At 50.8% G+C, this 22,383-nt stretch overlaps 1 protein-coding gene across 1 annotated transcript; it reads right to left on the bottom strand.

The window, feature by feature from the left end:
• Positions 1–8,689: 8,689 nt before the first annotated feature.
• LOC119101505 (cuticle protein AM/CP1114) lies at positions 8,690–11,663 on the bottom strand. The gene is made up of 4 exons (XM_037224844.1): positions 11,558–11,663; positions 10,287–10,420; positions 9,300–9,419; positions 8,690–8,937 (listed from the first exon to the last, which is right to left on the bottom strand). Exons 1-4 carry the CDS (start codon positions 11,564–11,566, stop codon positions 8,817–8,819), a joined length of 384 nt encoding a protein of 127 aa, XP_037080739.1. The 5' UTR covers positions 11,567–11,663; the 3' UTR covers positions 8,690–8,816.
• Between the last annotated feature and the right edge of the window lie 10,720 nt (positions 11,664–22,383).

The raw sequence follows: 22,383 nt of genomic DNA on the forward strand, positions 1-22,383 counted from the left end.
GCCGGTCGCGAAAATGTGGAAATGTTGTGCCCTGAACGTCGTTAACGTCCGTGACCAGGTTAAACCCGTTTGGCAAGACGGTCACATCGGGTAAAATATGACAAATAACGTGAGTTTTTCCATTAAATTCGTTACATCGTGAATCTAAGAAGCCGGAATGTATAAAGGGCAGTGTAAGAGTTGTTTTTATCGAGCTCAGGTAATCAGCGGTGTGGTGGTTAAACTCCGTGTCTGGGAAACCAGAGACGCAGGGCTTGGTCACCCACCGTGCCCACCATTCTGGCCAGGGTGAGAAACGGTCAACGTTACATAGCCTCAGCTGCTGGGTAGTCATATAGCCTCAATGATACGTCACACATTTATATCAAGCTTACGGCAGGTCAAGTGAGAAAAGCAGTTCCAATCATTACTTCATTTTTACAGTCGCATCTGACCATCCGGCAAGACGCTTCCAAGCATCGTGTGTATAGATGGCGCCTTTTTTTCCTTTGCTGACTTAGTAGTAAATTCACGTTAGTACCATACCACCATCCAATCCACCACAACAGTTCGGCATGGAGCGTATCTTCAGTAATCATCAAAATAGACTGATCAGGAATGAAATGAATCGAAAAAAATCGGAAAAATGGTCGGCGAAATGATTTCCCACGGGACGTCACCTATTTTTCCATTTAATAAGACTGCACATTTAGATTCTGGCAATTCTGAAAACAGTCGTCAATGCCAAGGCTATTTATCGGTCAATGCTGATAGTTTGGTCATGCTTGTACTTAAGGTCGAAAACACGTAGTGACGCTGGTGTTCAGCAATGGGACCTACGCACCCTCCACGCGCGCGGTCGGGCTGCGATCGCGGTACAGGTCAACCGGAGCATCGGCTACCAGCGCGGCCGGGCTGCGATCGCAGTACAGGTCAACCGGAGCGCCGGCTACCAGCGCGGCCGGGGCGTGACGTTTCTGGCTACAGTGACCTCTTGATGGCTGGGTGCTAGATTTGGAGGATTTCCTGCGCGTTGGCAGCAGATGACGTAACTGGGTTTGTGATAAAATGTTTGGGGTCCTTGATGATAATCAGCCAAAGCTACACGTGAGATGTGTTCTGGCACTGTGACCTCCCTCCTCCATCGCAGGCGCATCTTTCTGAGTTATTTTTTTTAGCAGCCTCCTCCCTGGCACTTTTAGCCCCATCAATAATTGCTTGCCGCCTGAAACCCTGCGCCAAAAAAGCTATGCATTCTGAGTCTGTCCAAGGGGAATTGGTCCGAGAGAACGAGGTGGGACTATGGGCTGGCAAAATACTAAACTTATCAGAGAAATGTCCGATGTGCTGGCGTGTGTATCCTCTGACGTTGTGTCCGTCAGCTTTCGCCATGGCGGCAGCTTGCCGGCGGGTTGTCCTCAGCATGGGCAGATCCTGGAGTCAATTCTCAACCAGTGGTGCATCGAAGCGTCCTTATTCAGATAGCGAGCATGCCATACATTATTTTGGTGAAATGCTTTGCCACATTTGTGTTGCATTCAGACATACATAACCTGTTGGCCAATTTCCCACAATACCAGCATGAAAATAGCGAATTTAGATCCTTTCTGTCTACAGCGCTATATCTGATATGCCACAGAAGTTCTATTGCATGGCTTCTGCACCACTGCAGTATACGCAGTTTTCTATCAATGCATGTGATCTGCGGCATGCCAAAAAGATCATGCCGGTAAAAACTAACGCGCGTTGCCCTCACCCCACCCCGCAATCTCAAGGACTAATCATAGTACCACAATGACATACTAAATGGCCGTCGATGCAAGTTGTCGAGCTCCATGACGATTCCAGTCGCTGCGAATCGTTTTTGTCAAGCCTGACACTCGGTGACGGACGCTTTCCAATCCTGCGGCCCAATCCGGTGACTGCGGACCCCGCGGCCCAATCCAGCGCCTGTGGACCCTGCTTCTCAGTCGAACGCCTGCGGATTTTGTGGATCCTGCAGCCCAGTCAAGCGCCTGTGGACCCTGCCTGCTTAGTCCAGCGCCTGCGGAACTCGCGGGCATTTAAAGGGGGGGGGGGACGTGATGTTATAAATTCCCAAGTGATGTATCCCGGAAACGTGAGTGGATTCGAAAGTTGAAGGGCAGGTCTGCAGAGCAGGCAGCTGAGCAGTTCCTCGTACAATGTTTTCTGATTCCCGACTGTTGATCACATTACTTATCTTGCCATGTAATCAATAAGTAAACCTTGTTCGTGCGAAAGAGTTCGTTAGTATTCCGGAGGACCATCGACTTGATTCGAAAACAGACGTTGAAAAGGAAGAGTTTCTATTACCCAAAGAGTTGCAAGGCAAAGGTGAGAGGGGGGATGGAAGGGCGGCGTCGCACACTCCGAGGTCGTCGTCGTCGTCGTCGTAAACGCTGACGCGGCTCGCGTCGAGCCGCGCTGTCGGAGCCTGAACGTGGACTGCTCGGCAGGGACCGTGCGTCCCCGCTCACGTGTCCCCATAAACCCACGTGGCCCACATGTGGGCTCCAGATGGTGTAGACCAATCGGCAGAGAGGCTGCTCACACCATCGCGGAGACGCTGCCGCCGCGCTGGCAGCGAAGGCCCGTTTGCTCGCTAACAAACCTGATAAGCTCGTATTGTATTGTGGTGTGCACTAAAAAGCACGTCCAAATTTAGGCGGGGCCGGTTACAAAAACACTCACGCAGGCACAGGCACACGCATGGCGGAGCGAATATGTGCATGTTGCTTTGGCACAAAAGGACCACATTAGGTTTGGCTGCTGAGGTGCTGTGTACGCTCTTTTTTAAAGACTCGCAATAGATGATTTCCAATCTCAGAAGTTCTGGGCTCTCCGGTCGTCAAAGTTCGCATCAACAGACAAAGCGGGCGGTACGTCACAGGACTTGATCATGCGAAGCGCACCGCTCTGACGGCCGCGCTCCCGCTGCCCTGCGGTGGCTCGTGCACAGAAGCTTGACTGGCTTTGGAATACGCTCCATGAACCTGGGGTGTAGCCATCCTAGATGCTAATGCAGTATGCAGCACTGTGGTAAGTACCTGTGTGTTACCTATAGTATAGCATTTAATTTAAACTAAAGTCAGCGGTGTTTGGCTCGACTGAGACAAATGAGGACGCTAAATGAGAAATTCTGTGTGGCCATGGTAACCGATTCGGAAACACGAGCTAAACGGTGTCACCTTTAACAAAACTACAACGTTTTTCATAAATGAGGAAAGCTATATAGGACCAACCGTTCGAGGCTACGTCGTGACATGTCGGTATACTGCGGCACATGTTGTGCGCAGACATGTAAATCAATTCGCAACGCCCGAAGTATTCTGCCCTTGGGTTACCAACCTAAATGTTTGGTGGCTCGCGCCGTGGGCCGCCAGGCACCAGGCAGGCGGCCGGTCAGGTGCTGGAGGCTGGGCTCACGTGGACCCCCAGGCACCAGGCAGGCGGCCGGTCAGGTGCTGGAGGCTGGGCTCACGTGGACCCCCAGGCACCAGGCAGGCGGCCGGTCAGGTGCTGGAGGCTGGGCTCACGTGGACCCCCAGGCACCAGGCAGGCGGCCGGTCAGGTGCTGGAGGCTGGGCTCACGTGGACCCCCAGGCACCAGGCAGGCGGCCGGTCAGGTGCTGGAGGCTGGGCTCACGTGGACCCCCAGGCACCAGGCAGGCGGCCGGTCAGGTGCTGGAGGCTGGGCTCACGTGGACCCCCAGGCACCAGGCAGGCGGCCGGTTACACGGTCAGGTGCTGGAGGCTGGGCTCACGCGGACCCCCAGGCACCAGGCAGGCGGCCGGTCAGGTGCTGGAGGCTGGGCTCACGTGGACCCCCAGGCACCAGGCAGGCGGCCAGTTACACGGTCAGGTGCTGGAGGCTGGGCCCACGCGGACCCCCAGGCACCAGGTAGGCGGCCGGTTACACGGTCAGGTGCTGGAGGCTGGGCTCACGTGGACCCCCAGGCACCAGGCAGGCGGCCGGGCAGGTGCTGGAGGCTGGGCTCACGTGGACCCACAGGCACCAGGCAGGCGGCCGGGCAGGTGCTGGAGGCTGGGCTCACGTGGACCCCCAGGCACCAGGCAGGCGGCCGGTCAGGTGCTGGAGGCTGGGCTCACGTGGGCCTCCAGGCACCAGGCAGGAGGGCGGTCAGGTGCTGGAGGCTGAGCTCACGTGGACCCCCAGGCACCAGGCAGGCGGCCGGGCAGGTGCTGGAGGCTGGGCTCACGTGGCAAGCATTACTAGACGCGGGCGTTGATGAGGTTGACGCGGGCGCTGATGAGGTGCGCACCAGGTGTCGAGCTGTGCAGTTTTTTTTCCTAAAAAGCGGTTAATAAAAAGTATTTGCATAATCAATAGACCATGATAAAATTCCATGAAGTTAATGTCGTGATATTTTTGTGTTCATACCTGGGTGGAGATGAGCAGAAAGGAAAAATAGCTGCATGTCCAGGGTCCCGTTTTGTATAACATACTCTCCTCACTAAATTAGTCGTACTTATACACGTCCTTTACCGTTTATACTGTGACGGGCAGGTTAAACTGGTCAAATGCTAAACACAAAGCTTACTTTCTAAGCACGGTGTCTAATCTTTCAACTACCGACGGGATAGGGGGCGTCACTTAATACGCCAATTGATCAGGACAAAAGCGGCTTTCACACGCTAGTGCAGGGACTAAGCTTAACGAGTTAGCGCTCTAACACGAAAAGATAACGGACTTAACATAGTCTGAGACCATTTCTGGTTTCAGTGCACCGAAATGCATCGGATCAGACTCTTCTTACTGTCAGTTTAGGTCCGAGGACCGCACCGAGTTATGACGACCCTGCGGCTAGCGGGAACCGGACCTAAGTTCATGGGTGCTACTTTTTTGGACATTTTGTTCTCAGGAAAGCAACACATCCCGACAACATCAATCACTCCTGAGATTTTCCTCTTCACGCTAGGCAAAAGAATAGTCGGGACCACAGACCTCTCTATATGCCTTAGGGAAGAAGGAGGGAGAAGAGAAGTAGATAATTGTAAGGATAGAACAGTATAGAACAAGTTGTAGTAGACATGTCTATGCCGGGACACATGGGAAGTCCGATCCGAGGTAATGTTCCGCAGACAAGATTGTATAATCGTTCAGTGCTAGGACTCTTTAAGTATATTCAGCCGATGCACAAAATTCTGGTCTGACTTCAAGGTGAGCCAGTGACATTTAAAGGTCACACGCCAAACGTTTTTGAAGAGTACTGACCTCGCACCCAACATTTAATCGTCTTCAGGTTAAACAACTTCTAAATGGTGTCGTCGCAGCGTTGTCCTCGTCCATACTGTGGTCACTTGCCTGACACCCACGCCCGCAGCCGGGCTACATCCTGCGCCGGACTGTTGTAAAACAGGCATGGCGGCTTAGCAACGTGGCTTACCCCTGAACAGGACCACTGGCGGCGTCGCTTAGATCCGAGTCCAGCAGCCTTTTAATCCCGCCTCTCCGACCGGTTGACATTATGCAGCATGAACAAATGGATCCCCCAAGAGCTCTGACGCACGCAGCGCTCATCGATCATGTGAGTGGATGCCAGATGTGGGCATAGAATCATAAAAGATCTGCGTAAAATGCTTTGATATATACTGGATCTTTCCACATTCTTCCGTAAGATTTCTGAGCATATACTGAATCATTCATTATTCTTCCCAACATTTTGCAGAGATCCTGGATATCATGCGGCTTCTTGGAGGCTTAGAATGATCTTGAATACTTGCTGGACTCTCGGAAAATGCATGAAGGTTTTCATTTGCACGTGGATCCAGTGACAAACAAAAAATATTATCCAGAATCGCATGAAATAGTTATCCTTACGGATCCTAAGACATTTCTTTACGAATAAAAGCCTCTGCTCCATTTGCCATATATTCAGGCCAGGATGGCTACCCCCCCCCCCCCCCCTAAACGTACCGGCTTTTCGTGTCTCATGAAATTCATCATCTCATCATCCAAGCCACATCAAGAGTTGCATACAATAGTTGTCTTTGTGGATCCTAAAGCAGTCCCCTACAAATGAAAAACTTTTGCTCTATTTGCTGGAAATTTTCAGGCTGAGGTGACTAACCCGTCCCCCCCAAATGCACCGGTTTCTTCTGCCTCATTATCATACTCCCTCAGCTAGAGCGAAGCAATCTGGTGACATAGTCCGTCAACATGACGCATCTGCACGACATTGTGTCACCTGAAATCTTCCAGGAACGACCGCAGGCTTGATTTGTATGCGTATGCTTGATTGACATGACAAATCACGGCTTATCAAGTCATGTATTGGCAGATTTCCTTCCAGCACTAAACGTCGATGTTCAGCTGAGACAGTCCTTTACATCTCTAACCTTGCCATGAAAGATTAAGTACCACGCCTCTTGAAGACTTTGGATGGACATAGCGAATATACAGGCATTGTATGCTGCGCTCCATTATAATTGTGTATGAAGAGGATATGCCATCATGTTTTGCTAACATAAATGCAAATCAGTTTCGATGGTAAATTCAGTTTAGGTGTGTTGGTAGGATAGATTTGATGCTACTGTCCGCCCTACATCCGGTGATAGATGCATGGATGTTGCAGAAGCGGATGAAGATGAAATTGGGGTGGATCCAGAGAAACTGTTGATAGATGATGTCTCAAATCTCAAATTCCATGATATCACCAGTGTTCAAATGCAGCACGGTCAAAACTGCAAAGTGGTAGGAGCGGTGCAAGTTACGGAAATACGAGGGAGGTATGGCAATGGCTGTGATATGTATTTTGATCAGCGCTCTGTCAGACATGCGTTTTCCCAAACAGCGTCGTACATCTTACAGTCGCCACTGGTCCCTGATAAGGGTAGAAGGCAATATGCTAGTATTTGCTTTTTGATACACTATTAAACATCATTGCTTGCACAGATCTATAATGTTCAAGATATTTCGTCCGCCACTAAAGTAAAAATATATTCTTCGCATGCCTATAGACACGCTGCGGCCGCAGCATTAATACACAAAACAGCAGAAGGCGTATAATATCTGAATGTTTAATATGTAAATATCTGAATGTTTCATTTAGGTGAGACAGCGAGACAAGAGAACTTGTCTTACTCTTTGAGCTTCTGAACGCGGCATGGATGTTTTTTAAATGAGATTGGATTCTAAAGAAAAAGTTACTTCAGACCGCAATATTTCGTTCGAGGCCTGACCCGCCGAAGGCGTAGACCGCTGCCAGGAGGATTCGATATCGTAGAGATCGGAATTATACACTGCATAGATCACAAACGACGGTCTCCGTGCAAAGTAGGGATAGGGTTTTCCGACGGTGCTCGAATCAGGCAGCATTTTGTCCCACTGAAGGCACCTTGTAAAGCTTAAATCTGCTAAAATTTAGTTTTGAAAACGAGGCAGTCACCATGCACGTTGCCAAAACTACTCTACAGTGTCTGACGTCACTATGCACGCTACTACTACTACACTTAATACACTACTATTAGTGTGTATTAAGTGTGTTTTACTCACACCATGGGTTTGGCTACTAGGCAGCGACTTTGAAAACTTGGTGTCAGAGAGGAGATAAAGCAGAGCTGTCGTAATTGAGGCACCCTCATCCAACACAAAACTGTCTGCCAAAGTGGATCCCAGAATATTTTACGACAAAATCCAACCGATCCTGAAATAAATTCCGAACAAAATATGCCAAGGACCTTGCACTTCTTATCAACATCTGCTAAAAACTCGGATCTCAGTATATGTTTTGAAAACAAATGTGCAATAGATATTGGATACTGTAGATCTGTAATCTCTAGGCGTTTTGTTGGTACTCACATGCAAAGATGTTCAACTACGAAATACAGAGCCAAGTAAGCTGAATATGGTTAGCAACAGCAGCAAACATGATTCTGAGAACACGAGGGAAAAGTTTTTGTGGGATGGAGCTTAGCACGCTCGGCAATTCAGCGAAGTCCGAAAAAGGACACATGGCAATTGGAAAACGGTTCCAGGGCGTCCATCTTTAGTCATGCACCTGAATACATAGCTGAAGCAGTTACTCAAAACAAGTGGGAGCCCTTCAATTTCTGAACAACGCTCAAATCTTAAAAAAAACACTGAACAAAACAAAAACTATTTCGCGCACCAGGTCTTCGCAGAAACGACTGACGTCTACTGGTCATGTTACTTACTTCGCTCGCAGTTTAATTTGAGGTTCATGATCTGACGTGATTGCAGCGCCATTGCGACATTTATCTCTGTCTGCATTTGTATAACGCCTTGAATGTTTTGAAAAGTGTGCGCAAATCTTACATAGTTTTACCATGTCAACCAGCTTGCGTCGAATGTACTCCTGGTTTCCACCACTGTGAACGCTGCTACGTCACGCGCCGAATAGCGCCTGCTTACGATGTATTTGGCTCTCTCTCCTCTCTCCCCCCCTCTCTCTCTCTCTCTCTCTCTCTCTCTCTCTCTCTCTCTCTCTCTCTCCTCTCTCTTTCTCTCTCTCTCTCTCTCTCTCTCTCTCTCTCTCTCTCTCTCTCTCTCTCTCTCTCTCTCTCTCTCTCTCTCTCTCTCTCTCTCTCTCTCTCTCTCTCTCTCTCTCTCTCTCTCTCTCTCTCTCTCTCTCTCTCTCTCTCTCTCTCTCTCCCTCTCTCTCTCTCTCTCTCTCTCTTTTTCATCTGTAAAACATCTGCATCAAGTGACTATGTCGTTATGTATTGACTGCTCCTATCTGCGGGGCCAGTCCACTCCAGTATGAGCGCTAAAACGGCGATGAGTTCATAAAGCAAGGCCAGGACGCCAAGCAGAATGGTTGGGGCAACATAAATCACAGCACAGGTGCCTGGGGATCGACAGGGGCCTGGGGCAGGTCATCGGCCTCGATGTGCAGACCCGTGTCGTCGGTGAAGTAGCGCCTCTTGACGAACGTGCCGTCGTCCAGTGGGAAGCTGCAGCAAACAGGGCGCATCGTTAGCGACCTCAGAACGAAGACCCGAGGCTATCAACAGCATAGCGTCGTCGACAGAGGAGCGGCGGCCTAAATGGCCGATTATCATCGGAAGGCCAGCCTAAATGGCCGATTATCATCGGAAGGCCAGTACAGAGCTGCGTTGAGCAAGGATCTACTAGCTGCGCGATTGCAGCTGGCGATTCAGCTCCTTTAACGGTAGTTTACTCATACTTCCCAGAGGAGTGTGCCGCGCGCAGCCACGGCAGGCACGTCGGGGCATTGCTTGGCCGTACCAGAGCGGGCCTCACCCCCGCGCGCGACCTGTGGTGACTGCAGTGAGAATATGTCCACCCGACTCACCTGAATACGCCTGTGTAGAAGGGCACCACGCGCGTGACGATGTTGCCGTCCTCGTCGGTCGCCTGCACTTCCTTCAGCTCGATCGTCTCGTCGTGACTGATGCCGTTGTCAGCCGTGTACCTGCCGCAGGTGAACGGTTAGCATGTGCTCACCAGCCGTGTACCTGCCGCAGGTGAACGGTTAGCATGTGCTCACCAGCCGTGTACCTGCCGCAGGTGAACGGTTAGCATGTGCTCACCAGCCGTGTACCTGCCGCAGGTGAACGGTTAGCATGTGCTCACCAGCCGTGTACCTGCCGCAGGTGAACGGTTAGCATGTGCTCACCAGCCGTGTACCTGCCGCAGGTGAACGGTTAGCATGTGCTCACCACAGCCGTGTACCTGCCGCAGGTTGAACGGTTAGCATGTGCTCACCAGCCGTGTACCCTGCCGCATGTGAACGGTTAGCAATAGTGCTCACCCAGCCGTGTACCTGCCGCAGGTGAACGGTTAGCATTGCTCACCAGCCGTGTACCTGCCGCAGGTGAACGGTTAGCATGTGCTCACCAGCCGTGTACCTGCCGCAGGTGAACGGTTAGCATGTGCTCACCAGCCGTGTACCTGCCGCAGGTGAACGGTTAGCATGTGCTCACCAGCCGTGTACCTGCTGCAGGTGAACGGTCAGCTATGTGTTCAGCAGCCGTGTACGCCACACACGTGAGCGAGCGCTGGTGCGGCCGGCGACGCCGGCTGTGGGCGTCGGCGCCTGGGACGGCAGGCGACTGCGCAGCATCACGCGGACAGCTATGAGTAGCTTACAGTTTGCACGCTTTGCTGTCAGATTGTGCACGATGCGTCGCAAACTTGCGCACTCAAATGTATGCGCAGCGAAACGGTTAGACATTTACGTAACTGACTCGTTCCTCCCACGAACGCATGCCACATGTCCGGGGTGTACACGACAGCACCACGCACGCCACGGGTCAGGTTCGGCCCGACACCAACTCACGAGTTCTCGTTGCTTCCGTCCTCCTTGTTTTCATTCTTGAAGGTGAGGATTTGGGCCTCCCGGTCGCGAACGCGGTTAGCAACCGCATCCTGCGGCCGCGCCGCGACGACAGCCAACAGACAGGCGAGGATGGCCTGCGACGTACGGCACGTCAGTGGCGCAGCCGGAGAGACGGGGCACGTCAGTGGCGCAGCCGGAGAGACAGGGTACGTCAGTAGCGCCGCCGGCGACACGGGGTACGTCAGTAGCGCAGCCAGTGACACGTGGCGCGTCAGTGGCGCAGCCGGCGACACGGAGCTCGTCAGTGGCCGCAGCCGGCGACACGGGGCTCGTCAGTGGCCGCAGCAGGCGACACGGGGCCCGTCAGTGACACAGCAGGCGACACGGGGCTCGTCAGTGACACAGCAGGCGACACGGGGCTCGTCAGTGACACAGCCGGCGACACGGGGCTCGTCAGCGACACAGCAGGCGACACGGGGCTCGTCAGTGACACAGCCGGCGACACGGGGCTCGTCAGTGACACAGCCGGCGACACGGGGCTCGTCAGTAACACAGCCGGCGACACGGGGCTCGTCAGTGACACAGCCGGCGACACGGGGCTCGTCAGCGGTCGCAGCTGGCGACACGGGGCTCGTCAGTGACACAGCCGGCGACACGGGGCTCGTCAGCGGTCGCAGCTGGCGACACGGGGCTCGTCAGTGACACAGCCGGCGACACGGGGCTCGTCAGTGACACAGCCGGCGACACGGGGCTCGTCAGTGACACAGCCGGCGACACGGGGCTCGTCAGCGGTCGCAGCTGGCGACACGGGGCTCGTCAGTGACACAGCCGGCGACACGGGGCTCGTCAGCGGCCGCAGCTGGCGACACGGGGCTCGTCAGCGGCCGCAGCCGGCCGCTCCGGATCTCGTCCGCCACATTATTATTTCGTCGGCGCCACCGAGGTGACCGGCTTCCCAGTTACCGACACCAGTTGCCATTTCAGCACATATGTAACCGATTGCACGATTGTGGACTGTCATTGATCAAGAGTGCAGATCATCAAGCCTATAACACCACTTGCACGACGGGTCAAAAGACAGCTGAAATTTTGCCTGTTTGTTTGTCACGCAGCATAAGCTGCGGATCATGCCTGGTTGTGAAAATGAGCTACGCCATTTACCGACGCAGAGGATTGAACTGAGATTACCATTCCCGCAGCATTCATCAATGAGCGAGAAACGCGCCACCCCCGTCAGAAGAAGCCCCAGTCCTGGCGCGCCCTGCACGTACCAGCTTCATGACGAGTCCGGCGGTGCTCCAGGCAGCAGAAGTGGTGAGGTGTCGGCCGGCACCGCCGTTTTATAAGGGGGCGGCCGGCGGGAGGAGCCGGGGCCAGCGCGGGAGGAGTCCGGGGTCGGCGGCACACGGCAGACCGGCGCCTTTCACCCGACCTTCTGCCGACCCGTCCGACCTGTTCCGACCGCCGAGCACATGACCACGTGCACGGCGTGCTGGCCAGGTACGGGTACGGCCGCCACGTGGCGGCGCGGAGAAATGCATCCGAGTGAGAAACGCACTCTGCCACTGAGAGCTCGGAGGCACACTGTCGGCGAAATATGGATGGAGTGCCACTCGCTGCGTACCCTGATTTAGAGCCGTCAGATTATGACAAGCGCTCATTGACAATGAATGGGAGGTCAGGCGGACCTTAGTGTTAGTTCTTTCTTAACCAGGGCGAGCAGCTGCAATGGTTCCGCCACTCAGAAAACGTCAAACGTTCTTGTAACATTTTGGTATTAGCAAGGTGTGGTAGAAGACGGGGCAGGGGTAAATGCACCAGAACTTTGGAAACTTAAGCAACATGTAATAATATATATATATATATATATATATATATATATATATATATATATATGTATGTATATATATACCAATGGAGATGTGTGGAAACAAGAGATCCAAAACGTTCAATTACCATTCGTTTCCCCACCCAAACAGTTTTATTTCCGCTCCATAGAGCGTAACGGAGACCGGCTGGAAAAAAACAGATTCCATGTAAATCAGAATGTACGGCAAATTCTCACGCACATATGCAGCGGTGCCCTTTTGGAATGCTCATTCCCTCTAGCCCTAGCTCACATCATATCTACACATATATTTTGCCTCCCACCGTTTGATGCAGCAGCACAAAATTGCGGGGTGTGTTATGAAATTTGAATACACATGTTGCGCCAGAATATAAAATAAATCGGTATTGTGAGGCGGTTCGTAGTGTTTATTTTGGCACACAATCTGCTGTGTGAAGAGGTTATCAAACGACATGTTATAGTGCGCAGTTCCGTTGCACATTAGCGCAAAATAAACCTCGCAGAATCATACATGTAGTCCCGTAGATTATAGATACTAAGTGTGTACCGATGTATTTTGGCAGACACGCGCTCAGCAGCCGAAAAAATGAGGGACCACACCAGTGCATTGCTTGCAGGTTTTTTTTGCCTACATGTGCTACCAGCACGTATTAAAATCTCTTCCATAATGCGCGCAATGTCATATTTTCAAAACAAAAATATTCCCAAGAGAAGAGCTCTGCTTACCTTATTCCTTATCCATGGCTGAAGAGAAGGTGACAAGATGCACGGATATTTCGGCCGTAAACCTTCGGCGAAACGGTGCAATAAACGTACGTGCACTGAATTCGGCCTGGCTGCGTTTTCCATTAGATTATACGGAGTTTTTGTTGTTGAAAAAGTGAGCAAAATTGTAATAGGTCACTTGCACTTCGGAGATTAGGCAGGAATTCACTGCCAACCACCATTCCAAATGCGAGTGGTCCGGTTGCCGTGTGACTGCCCACGCCCCACGTGCTCTGGACATCCATACCTCTGTCACTCTGGACATCCATACCTCTGTCACTCTGGACATCCATACCTCTGTCAAAAATATCCCTAAAGTCGTAGATAGTAGACATTACCCAATACCATTACGTAAGTTGGTCAGTGCATTAGCGAGTAATATTATTCACATAGATAAGACAGTAGTATTAAACTTACTACTCGGAAAAGCCAAGAGCATGGAGATATAGTCAGGCTGATATTTTGGCAATATGCCTTTATCAAAACAATGGCGGAAGGCTTCTGTATCTTCAACTATATTTCCAACTATATCCACATTCTCCTGATTTTTCGGAGGAATAAGGTTTATACTACTGCCTTACCAATACCATTACCATTACTTTGTGCATGCTTTCGCTTTTTTGCTATTTCATGACATATGTTTATGTCATGTTTGCGCCATCACGGCATAGGAGGCTTGCATGTGTCACTATGTTTGAACAGCATTAAGCATGTGTCTAAGCATTTTTCACTTAGTGCAGGTTGGACGCGCAGAATTGCAGTGCAGACTTACACCACAGCTTGTGTTTTTTTCCACCGTCACTAGTGGATCCAAATATGGTACCCCTTTCGTCCCCGGTATGACTTATTATGAGAGGTTGAGATTCTGATTGTTCCTTGCTTCTAAAAATGTCAAGGGCACGCTACCCGTGCGTTCATATACCAGCACGATCATGAATACACTTAATATCTTCCTAAAACTAGGAGATTAGCCAGGGCCTTTTGCTATTAGTGACACGCACTGAGCCTTTCAGCCGTCATTTGAAATATTGTTTTAAGTCATTACCTGCATAGCCCCGAAATGCCGGCAATTCTTTAAAATTGTTCGGTCCTTGTTTTGAAAAAACTTAAACAAGATGTTGAGTAAGGCTGGAACTCACTGCAAATCCTTTAGTGCTGTACTTTTTATAACGTATCGGCAAAGGGCTGTGACCAAAGTATCAATATATTTCTATCTTTCCACCTTTTGCTTCATCAATTAGTATGAGAAAGCCAACAACTGTTCTTATGTAAATGCAACGTTTCTTGCAGTTGCGCTGAACAACTTTAGTAGTTATTTACCGCATAGCGGTGGTCAGAAAGTGCTTGTTAAAACTCTGAGCAACTCAGAAAGGCTACTCAGTGCTAGCTTGCATGCGCATTCATTTCTGAATTGCCTGCTGGAAGAACGATTTAGTTACACCTTTTATTTAATAGACACTGACGACACTTACATATATATATGTATACATATATATATATATATATATATATATATATATATATATATATATATATATATATATATGTCTCCCTAATTGCTAAATCCCATTAACTGCGCCCCTGCCTGGATGCGTAGGGGCGCAGGAAAATCTGGGGTGTGATTGATTCTTTTCCTCTCTTTTTTTGCGCGGCTGCATACGCTCATTGTCCGCGATGCGATAGTTTGGCAGCTAAACACATTTTTCCCCAATCGTTGCAAAACATGCTACGAAGATTCTGAGAACACGAAAGCCGCGCGACAGACAAACTTGATATCTTCGGTGGGATCGAACTGGCCACGTGAATCTCGGACCACGTGACGGGCAGGCGGCTGGAAATGACGCGAGAACGGCCGTCCTTCCAGTCGACTCGGCTGTCCACGGGATTGGTGGACCGTGCCGATCTGCTTTCTTGCACAGGAAAATGACCCTTGCTCTCATGTTGATTACAAAGTCCCGAGCTATCAAGACGGCATACCAAGGATAAACTCGAGTAATTGTGTAATGTTCCGCTCTCGACGGGGCGTCTCGAGACTAGTCACTATCTTGCACCCATAGTCTTGGTGTTGTGCAGATCAAATGGCCCTGAGTCCATCCAAAACAGTACGTCATATTTTGCACGCCTCAGCTGCAGCACCAGCCTTCAAACGTAATCCGAGGACAGTTAATGCGAAGGTAACCACAGCTAACCGTTTGAAAAAGAGCCTCACAGTAGATGCTACCCTTACCTGGTCGACACGCTGGCAAAAATTCGCACTAAGAGGGCAAACCATGCCACATGGTGCCCTGCCAGCATGGTGCACTGAGGGACAAACCATGTCACATGGTGCCCTGCCAGCATGGTGCACTGAGAGGACAAACCATGTCACATGGTGCCCTGCCAGCGTGGTGCACTGAGAGGACAAACCATGCCACATGGTGCCCTGCCAGCATGGTGCACTGAGGGGACGAACCATGCCACATGGTGCCCTGCCAGCATGGTGCACTGAGAGGACAAACCATGTCACATGGTGCCCTGCCAGCGTGGTGCACTGAGAGGACAAACCATGTCACATGGTGTTCTGCCAGCGTGGTGCGCAGCTCTGTGATATCTCTTTCAGGATATACCATGGAAATAGGGCACGGGAAACTGAGCTCCCAGCCTCACAAGTCGCGTTTTTGTGGCCCATTTTTGTTTTTTGAGTTTGTGCATTAGCTCAACGTTAGTTTTGCATGCCGTAACCAGTTTCAAAGCTATAACTTATAGTTCGAATCCAGTGGCATAAAGTAAGGAGTAACTATGTACTACTACGCACCTAGAATCATACTAGGTACCGGGAGCTTTTAAGAGCCGAACTACTTACTTCAGCAAGCATCCATCGGCTTCATAAGCACAGCTGATTTGGCCATGGAGTAGAAATTCACATCGAAATTAAAGAAAAATGACAAGGTGTTTTGCTTTGTCGTCGAATCAGCAGTGGTGATCATAAAGGAGCCAACGCATGGTCAAGAGCAAAGGAGTAGAACATTTATTCAGTAGACCGAGAATCAAGTTGCGGCGGTAAATTGCTGAGCAGTGAAGCGATGCCAATATATCAAGGGCAGACTTTGTACGTATGGCGGACGTTGTACGCATCTGTGAGAAAGTCAATGCAACTGCAGTTCGTATAGCAACTTTGCGACTTGGGCATCACAAACATAATGCGGTGGATGAAGATGTAAAGCCGGTATTAAAACATACCTTTTCCACATGTCGCGTATTTCAAGGGCTTATTTCTTCAATTTTGCATAACACAGACAGACATGATGTAAGTTCACAAAAGGTGAGACCCAGAAGGAAGATAGAGTAAATCATTTCGGTGAGCTTTTGTCGCTTAGGCGCTTCTTGCATGCACACGGAGTACAGGAAAGCTCAGCGTTTAGACATGCGTGGCACGTTTGTTTACTGCTGCGGGTAGCGGAACGATGTAAATAAGTACAGGATATTTGTATTTTAGCGAAATACAAAGGTGGTCGCTGTTGCTGCATGAATCAATCGTCTACACTATTCACAAACTTATTACTTTGTTAACTCATAAATGATGACATCTTTATCGTCACTGAGGCAATATTTCTGAATTAAAGAGGCATCCAAAACACCCGGGACCAAGACGACATAGTATGGTAACGCACGTATGTATTGCCGTTTGGGACACTGCAGCTTGCTCGGGCTCCTCCATCCATTGCTTCAGCCTTGGAATTTTAGGTTGGCTCCGCGAAGTGTTGCTAGGTTTAAAAAACCAGCGCAGGAAGCAGACAATTACATCGAAATTACTTCGGTCAGCCAGAAGTAAGGAGCCGCTTCTCTTTAAGACGCTGGTTACAGTGCGTCCGTTCAACTGCCTTTTGAGCTTATTGTACACCGATCGCTTGCAGCTGCGACACTCACTTTACTCACACAATACATGTGTACGAAGCGACTTTGGGTCAGTGGTTTGTGCGTTGTGGCTCCGGGGAGCGTTCAGAACATCTGCCGCCGCTCGCTTTTGCGGAATGTGAACGTAGTCCAATGAGGTTCGTATGAGAGGTCTGACCATGACGTGACGCGTCGGAAAAACCTCACGAGGTCCAGAACAAAGGCGACTGGACGCGGCGGGTGTTATCTGTGTTTCCATCGTCGGACGCGGCTGGGGAAGCCCCTGTGGTATGGTCCACCCGATCATAACGTGCTGGTCAGGACACTGCGGGATACAGACTCTTGAAAAGTCACACCAACATTGCACGACGCCAGTTGTGAAGGGTGTGTGATATAGCTTGCAATATCCCGGTGCCTAGAACAGCCTATGTTTTCAATCCACTAAGTATTTAAAGATACCAACTAAACTGTAACGCCTTATGAGCGTGCCAGCGCAGATAATCGTTACTCTTACAACCAGGCTAAAAACAGTTTTTAGTTAAATGGAAAAGCGGGCAAGCGAACCGTTACATGACATAGGTTTTTATGAAGTGCTGCGACTCCCATTCATTTTGAGATACGGCTGGCTAGAGCCCAATGCAGGCGGTATGGACGTTGGCTGCAGTGCGATGTTGCGACACATTTGCAGCTTGCTATGCACTCTGCAAAGCGCCGACTGACGCGATGAACGCTGCGATGGCTCCCAGTCGGGCTGCAAGGCTCCTATTCAGGCATGTAATCCGCGACAAACTGATGACATACTTGGTCAGCTGGCCTTGCTGCCCCAGTACGTCAGTCATCCTCGGAGCTAAGAAACGATCACCTCTCACCTGACCGGCACATAAGCCATCCTCGGACCTAAGAAACGATCACGGCTCACCTGCCCGTCACATAAGCGCTGAAGCCGGGCCAAACATGGCGCTCATTGCGTCTGGAGATCGTCTTCCTCCTTTTCACGAGCATTAGATGATATTTTACATCGGGTGTTGCATCACGTATCGATCGCATATCCCGCAAAAATCACACCGCAGCAACCTTGGAGACAGTTCCACTCCCGTTGAGGGATTGGATGGCGATTCACACCTCAGGCTTGCTTTGCACGACCAAATCCCGGCTTAGGTCGCAGATTAGGCGACGTTCCCACATCCGGGCGGTGGGCCTCCCGCCATCCAACTGGCGGGTGTTGTCGGCGTCAAACCGGTCCGCGGAGTCGCGTCGGTCGGATGTGACATGGCTTTGAGCAGCCGCAGCTGCTGTCCTACGGTCGACTATAGTAATGTGGACCCGATCGCCAATATCCGATTGTACTATTCAGTTCCAGCAACTGGAGGCGGTGTTGTAAGGCGGAGAATCGCCAGCGGCTGTATTTTCTCAATCAATTGAAACTTACACGTTAACACAATAACTAGGGCATCAGTCGTAGGAAAATCGATCTGAAAATCAAAAACAGGATGATCATATTTCTGTTGACGCATTGCGGCAAGTTATGGAAGAGTCATGATGTGTCGATGACATTTGTTTGCAGCAATGGTCTCTGTCCGTCGTGCGCTTATTCGACCTCACCCGTGGTACGGTGGGCTCGAGTCGCTTTGATCTGGTCTTGATTAGAGCCCTTTTGGCCAGAGGTGACCATACGGGCTATAGGATGAAGGAAAGAGGAGAATGGTGGGGCAAGACTGCATGAGTCTGGGAGCCCTCCACAACGACACTTATCTTGCACAGGAACCCTTCTTGGGGCGGACGCGGGCGCGCGGACGGGGCTCCCTCCACGGGCGGCATCTAAGCCCATTCATGGCTCATGCATGTAGCTCGTCTCGGATAATTGGGGACGCTGCAGGGATCCAGGCTGAAGCGGCGAGTAGCAACGGAAAGGCGGATATGAAACCGCTTTCTAAGTGGTCAGTATTTGCCCCTGACTGGGGTGGCCTGTGGTCGGCAACGGCGGCCGCACTAAAGGTCATGTGACGTCAGAGCTCAGAGAGGACCGTTATGCCCATGACGGCACGCCGTGCTCTGCCGCAAAATCTGTCGCTGAGTTGGATTTCACGAATGGATGGTGGGATCAGGGCCCAAGGAACAAGCATTGCTGAGCATGGATCCGGTTCCCGAAATCCATTCAGTCAAAACGCTTGAGCCCCATCTTAAACCAAACTACCGCGGGGCTGCCGCAGCCGTGGCCCTCTGCTCTAGCCGCACTGCACACGGCCTTGGCCCGTCTGCCTCATCTGCCGGCCTACTGGCCTCCGGTGCTAGAGCAGACATGCCCAGGCCCCCATCGTTGCCACAGCGAACTTCACATTCTCTGTCCGAGTTACGAGCGGTCTCCGGACGGGACGCTTTGCGGGCCGAGGCTGCAGACCTGCAGCCCCCGCCTGATCCGTCACTTGTGCCCACTGACCGTCAGCACGCGGATGCGTCATCAGTCGTCAGTGCAGTGGTGCAGCCCGTGCACTGACGATAGTGAGCATGCTGATCACATCGCGATAAAGATTAAAACGAAAACGGTTCGTACGCGGCGCTGGAAGAAATGTTGACCTCCAGGGACCGGAGAGCACTGAATAAAAGCATCCCTCCCTGTCCAACGAGTAGCAATTGCAGTTTTCACACAACAGGCTTGACTTAGCTGGATAATGTTGTCTCTCCCAATGTTCCCGTCGGTAACAGGCTCCGGATGTGGCAACTCAACATGTTCATCGGCTTACAATGGATGTTTCCCGTTCTCGAGCCAACTGGAAAATCACGGTCTGGTATCAGATCAAGTATCGCGATGTATTGCAAGGACACGAATAAAACCATTATCCCTGCAACTTGAAATGTGCTGGGGGGTTTTGTCGGCAGGCGACCGGCGGCCGCAACATCGGGAGAGCGTCGGGTCCCTCCACTGGTGGTGTACTCCGCCGGCAGCGGCGGCCTCGACAGTGTGCAACATCGGGAGAGCGTCGGGTCCCTCCACTGGCGGTGTACTCCGCCGGCAGCGGCGGCCTCGAAGGTGTGCAACATCGGGAGAGCGTCGGGTCCCTCCACTGGCGGTGTACTCCGCCGGCAGCGGCGGGCTCCTGTAATTCGGATGTAACCGGGTGCTCACGACCACCACGGACTGCTGCGCCGCCAGAGAGCCCTTTTAACACGGATATGTACTTGCGGTGTGTCTACTTCTATCGAACCTTTACCGCAGTAGTGATCTTCATTCTAGTGATATTTGTTGGAATCGTCGGAACACATAACGGTCATGGGTCGTAACATCCAAAGCTAAGCCATGGGTGAATCCATGCATGCACTGCATTTGAAATTAATCTCCCCAGCTTTGCTCAAAATTGGATGCTTGTAGAAATTTTATGAGGCTTTCTGACAGGGCGTCTCAGATATTCTATCGTCTATACAAGGAACAAGAAACATAATGCACTGTTACTAGCCTATTACCAGTGCCGGCGGTGCCGTCGAGGCACTCCGCTCAACCGTTTGTGCGGTGACACGGGACGCGGGATGAAAGAAACTACAGGCGCACTGCAGTGAACGGTTGAGAACTGCGACGGTGCCAGACAGACACCATGTGTTAACGGTCACCGCTAGAGGCTGGGCAGGAATTTTAGGAATGCGTAAGGCACAAGCTTACCTTTCACATAACATTTGGCTTCATAAACTCATGGAGGTTCCGCAATAATGACAATGCTAACAGGCCAAATATGTTTTTGTCGGGAATTTTTCATCATTTTGCAGCTATCGAACAAATAACTGTGCCCGTCTGTCCCAGTAGGTCAGTTGGTTACGTGCCCCATTGAAGAAGCATTCTGATTCACCTTACGATGGTATAATAGGCTCAAGTCTGTAGACGCTCGCTTTTTGCCTTAACTGGAATGGCCTGCGACCGGTGACAGCGGCTGCGTTGAAATGTCAGGTGACGTCAAAGGGCAGGACGGACCATACCGAACGCTGTTTCATCTTAAACTTTCACCGCAACATTCCGCCATTGAGCGGGAATTTACGATCGATGGTGTGGGTAAGAGCTCACGCAACGAGCATTGCTTGGCGTGGGCTCTGACGAAACAAAATCCCTCGATTAAAGTGCTTCGAATAATTTTTGTGACGTGCCGCACCCAGAGTCAGCTTAAAATAATGTAAATGTCGAATAAAGTGTATGCTGCGTGCATAGACATAAGTCATTTCACCGCAACTCGTACGGAAAATCCCCTGGAAGTGTCTAATGCTGAAATGCGCGCATCGTAACATGGACACCTTGTCTGAAAATGGCCAGCATGCTGACTATGATCTCAGCGTTTACCGCATGTGGAACAGTACCATGACAATGGTCACGCCATGATTGGGACCGCTGAAGATAAGAATGAGAATGCTTGGAGATGATCCTCGATCTCACGGAGACGATGCCCGTAAGAATATTGTGAATATTCACTTTAGCAAAGGTTCTTGAAGTGACCCTAACTGAATGGTCATCCGCCAACCACGTCATGGACTGAATACTTAGTCACTTGGATACAAAGTTGGTTAAGTGATGGAAGGCAAAAACGGAGTTGAACAAAAAACATTTTCTGTCACCGACGAAACTTGGAACAGCCTGAGTTTTCACCTGAAGTCAAATAAATATATCTGCAGTCGTAATAATTTCAAAGGCGGCAAACCATACACACCAGGGATAAATAAAATGCAATGCATCATGAATAACATCAACATTAAAATCAAGAGCTCGTTTTGGGAGTTTCATTCGAGCCAAAGTTTCATTTGCCGGTCATGCCAAAAGTCCCGGTGGTTGGGACGTGGGCCTCTGCTCGAGCGGCCGGCGCAGCGCGTTTAAGGCCGGTGAACCCGTCTGGTCACTTCAAGCCTGAGTGTCGCATGCACGGAGAAAGACCAGAACGTTTACAGTCAGCGGCCGTATCACGACCAGAAGGGCCACGTAACACATCCGTGCACTTCTTCATGACAAACTCGGCTGTGCTAGCGTTGGAGAAAGAGCTTTTGCAGGGATGAATGCGTCCACAAAAAATCGCTCGCCAGGGCTTTGCTATCAGATATTAGGACCCTTATCATTGCTATCAGGACCCTTATCATGATGTGACATAGTTCTTTAATTGGGGATCGCTGTGCTGTTTCTTATTACGGCTACTCCCCAATGTCGATGGTCCATAGGTCAATCCGCGTAACGAACCGCTCTTGGCGGGATTGATTGATTGTTTCGGATTACGGTCGCGACGACGTTCTCGACATATGGACGACCCAGTTTGAAGTGTTTAGGAACAATTCTGGTTCCAGCGCCGCTCAGGGAACCGGATCACGACGTTTAGGTAGGTTTTGGGTAGCTTTACAAATAGTAACCGCCCATAGCATTATTGAGTTGCAACCTTTTGTACCGACTGCATGGACAATGGCCTCGCAGCAAGACATAAGCTCTTGAAATCACTGTTGTCAGCCGTTGGTATAGGCATGTCCCACTCACCAGCAATGCCGCCTCGGAATCAGACCAGCATTGAGTCATGTGCATCAAACGTTCTGTAACTGTATTGATCTACCACGTGATGTGGCACCTCTCCTGGGGAGGCAAGGCTTTACTAGTGGGTA

The sequence above is a fragment of the Pollicipes pollicipes genome, unplaced genomic scaffold, assembly GCF_011947565.3.
Source record: "Pollicipes pollicipes isolate AB1234 unplaced genomic scaffold, Ppol_2.1 Scaffold_4881;HRSCAF=5763_pilon_pilon_pilon, whole genome shotgun sequence".
Classification (NCBI taxonomy): domain Eukaryota; kingdom Metazoa; phylum Arthropoda; class Thecostraca; order Pollicipedomorpha; family Pollicipedidae; genus Pollicipes; species Pollicipes pollicipes.

What these genes read in the sequence shown, in the direction of transcription:
- LOC119101505 (XM_037224844.1), bottom strand. An exon ending in GACGGAAGCAACGAGAACTC is followed by an intron (nt 9,420 to 10,286) that starts GTGAGTTGGTGT and finishes CACCTGCGGCAG; the next exon opens with GTACACGGCTGACAACGGCA. An exon ending in TTCTACACAGGCGTATTCAG is followed by an intron (nt 8,938 to 9,299) that starts GTGAGTCGGGTG and finishes TGTTTGCTGCAG; the next exon opens with CTTCCCACTGGACGACGGCA.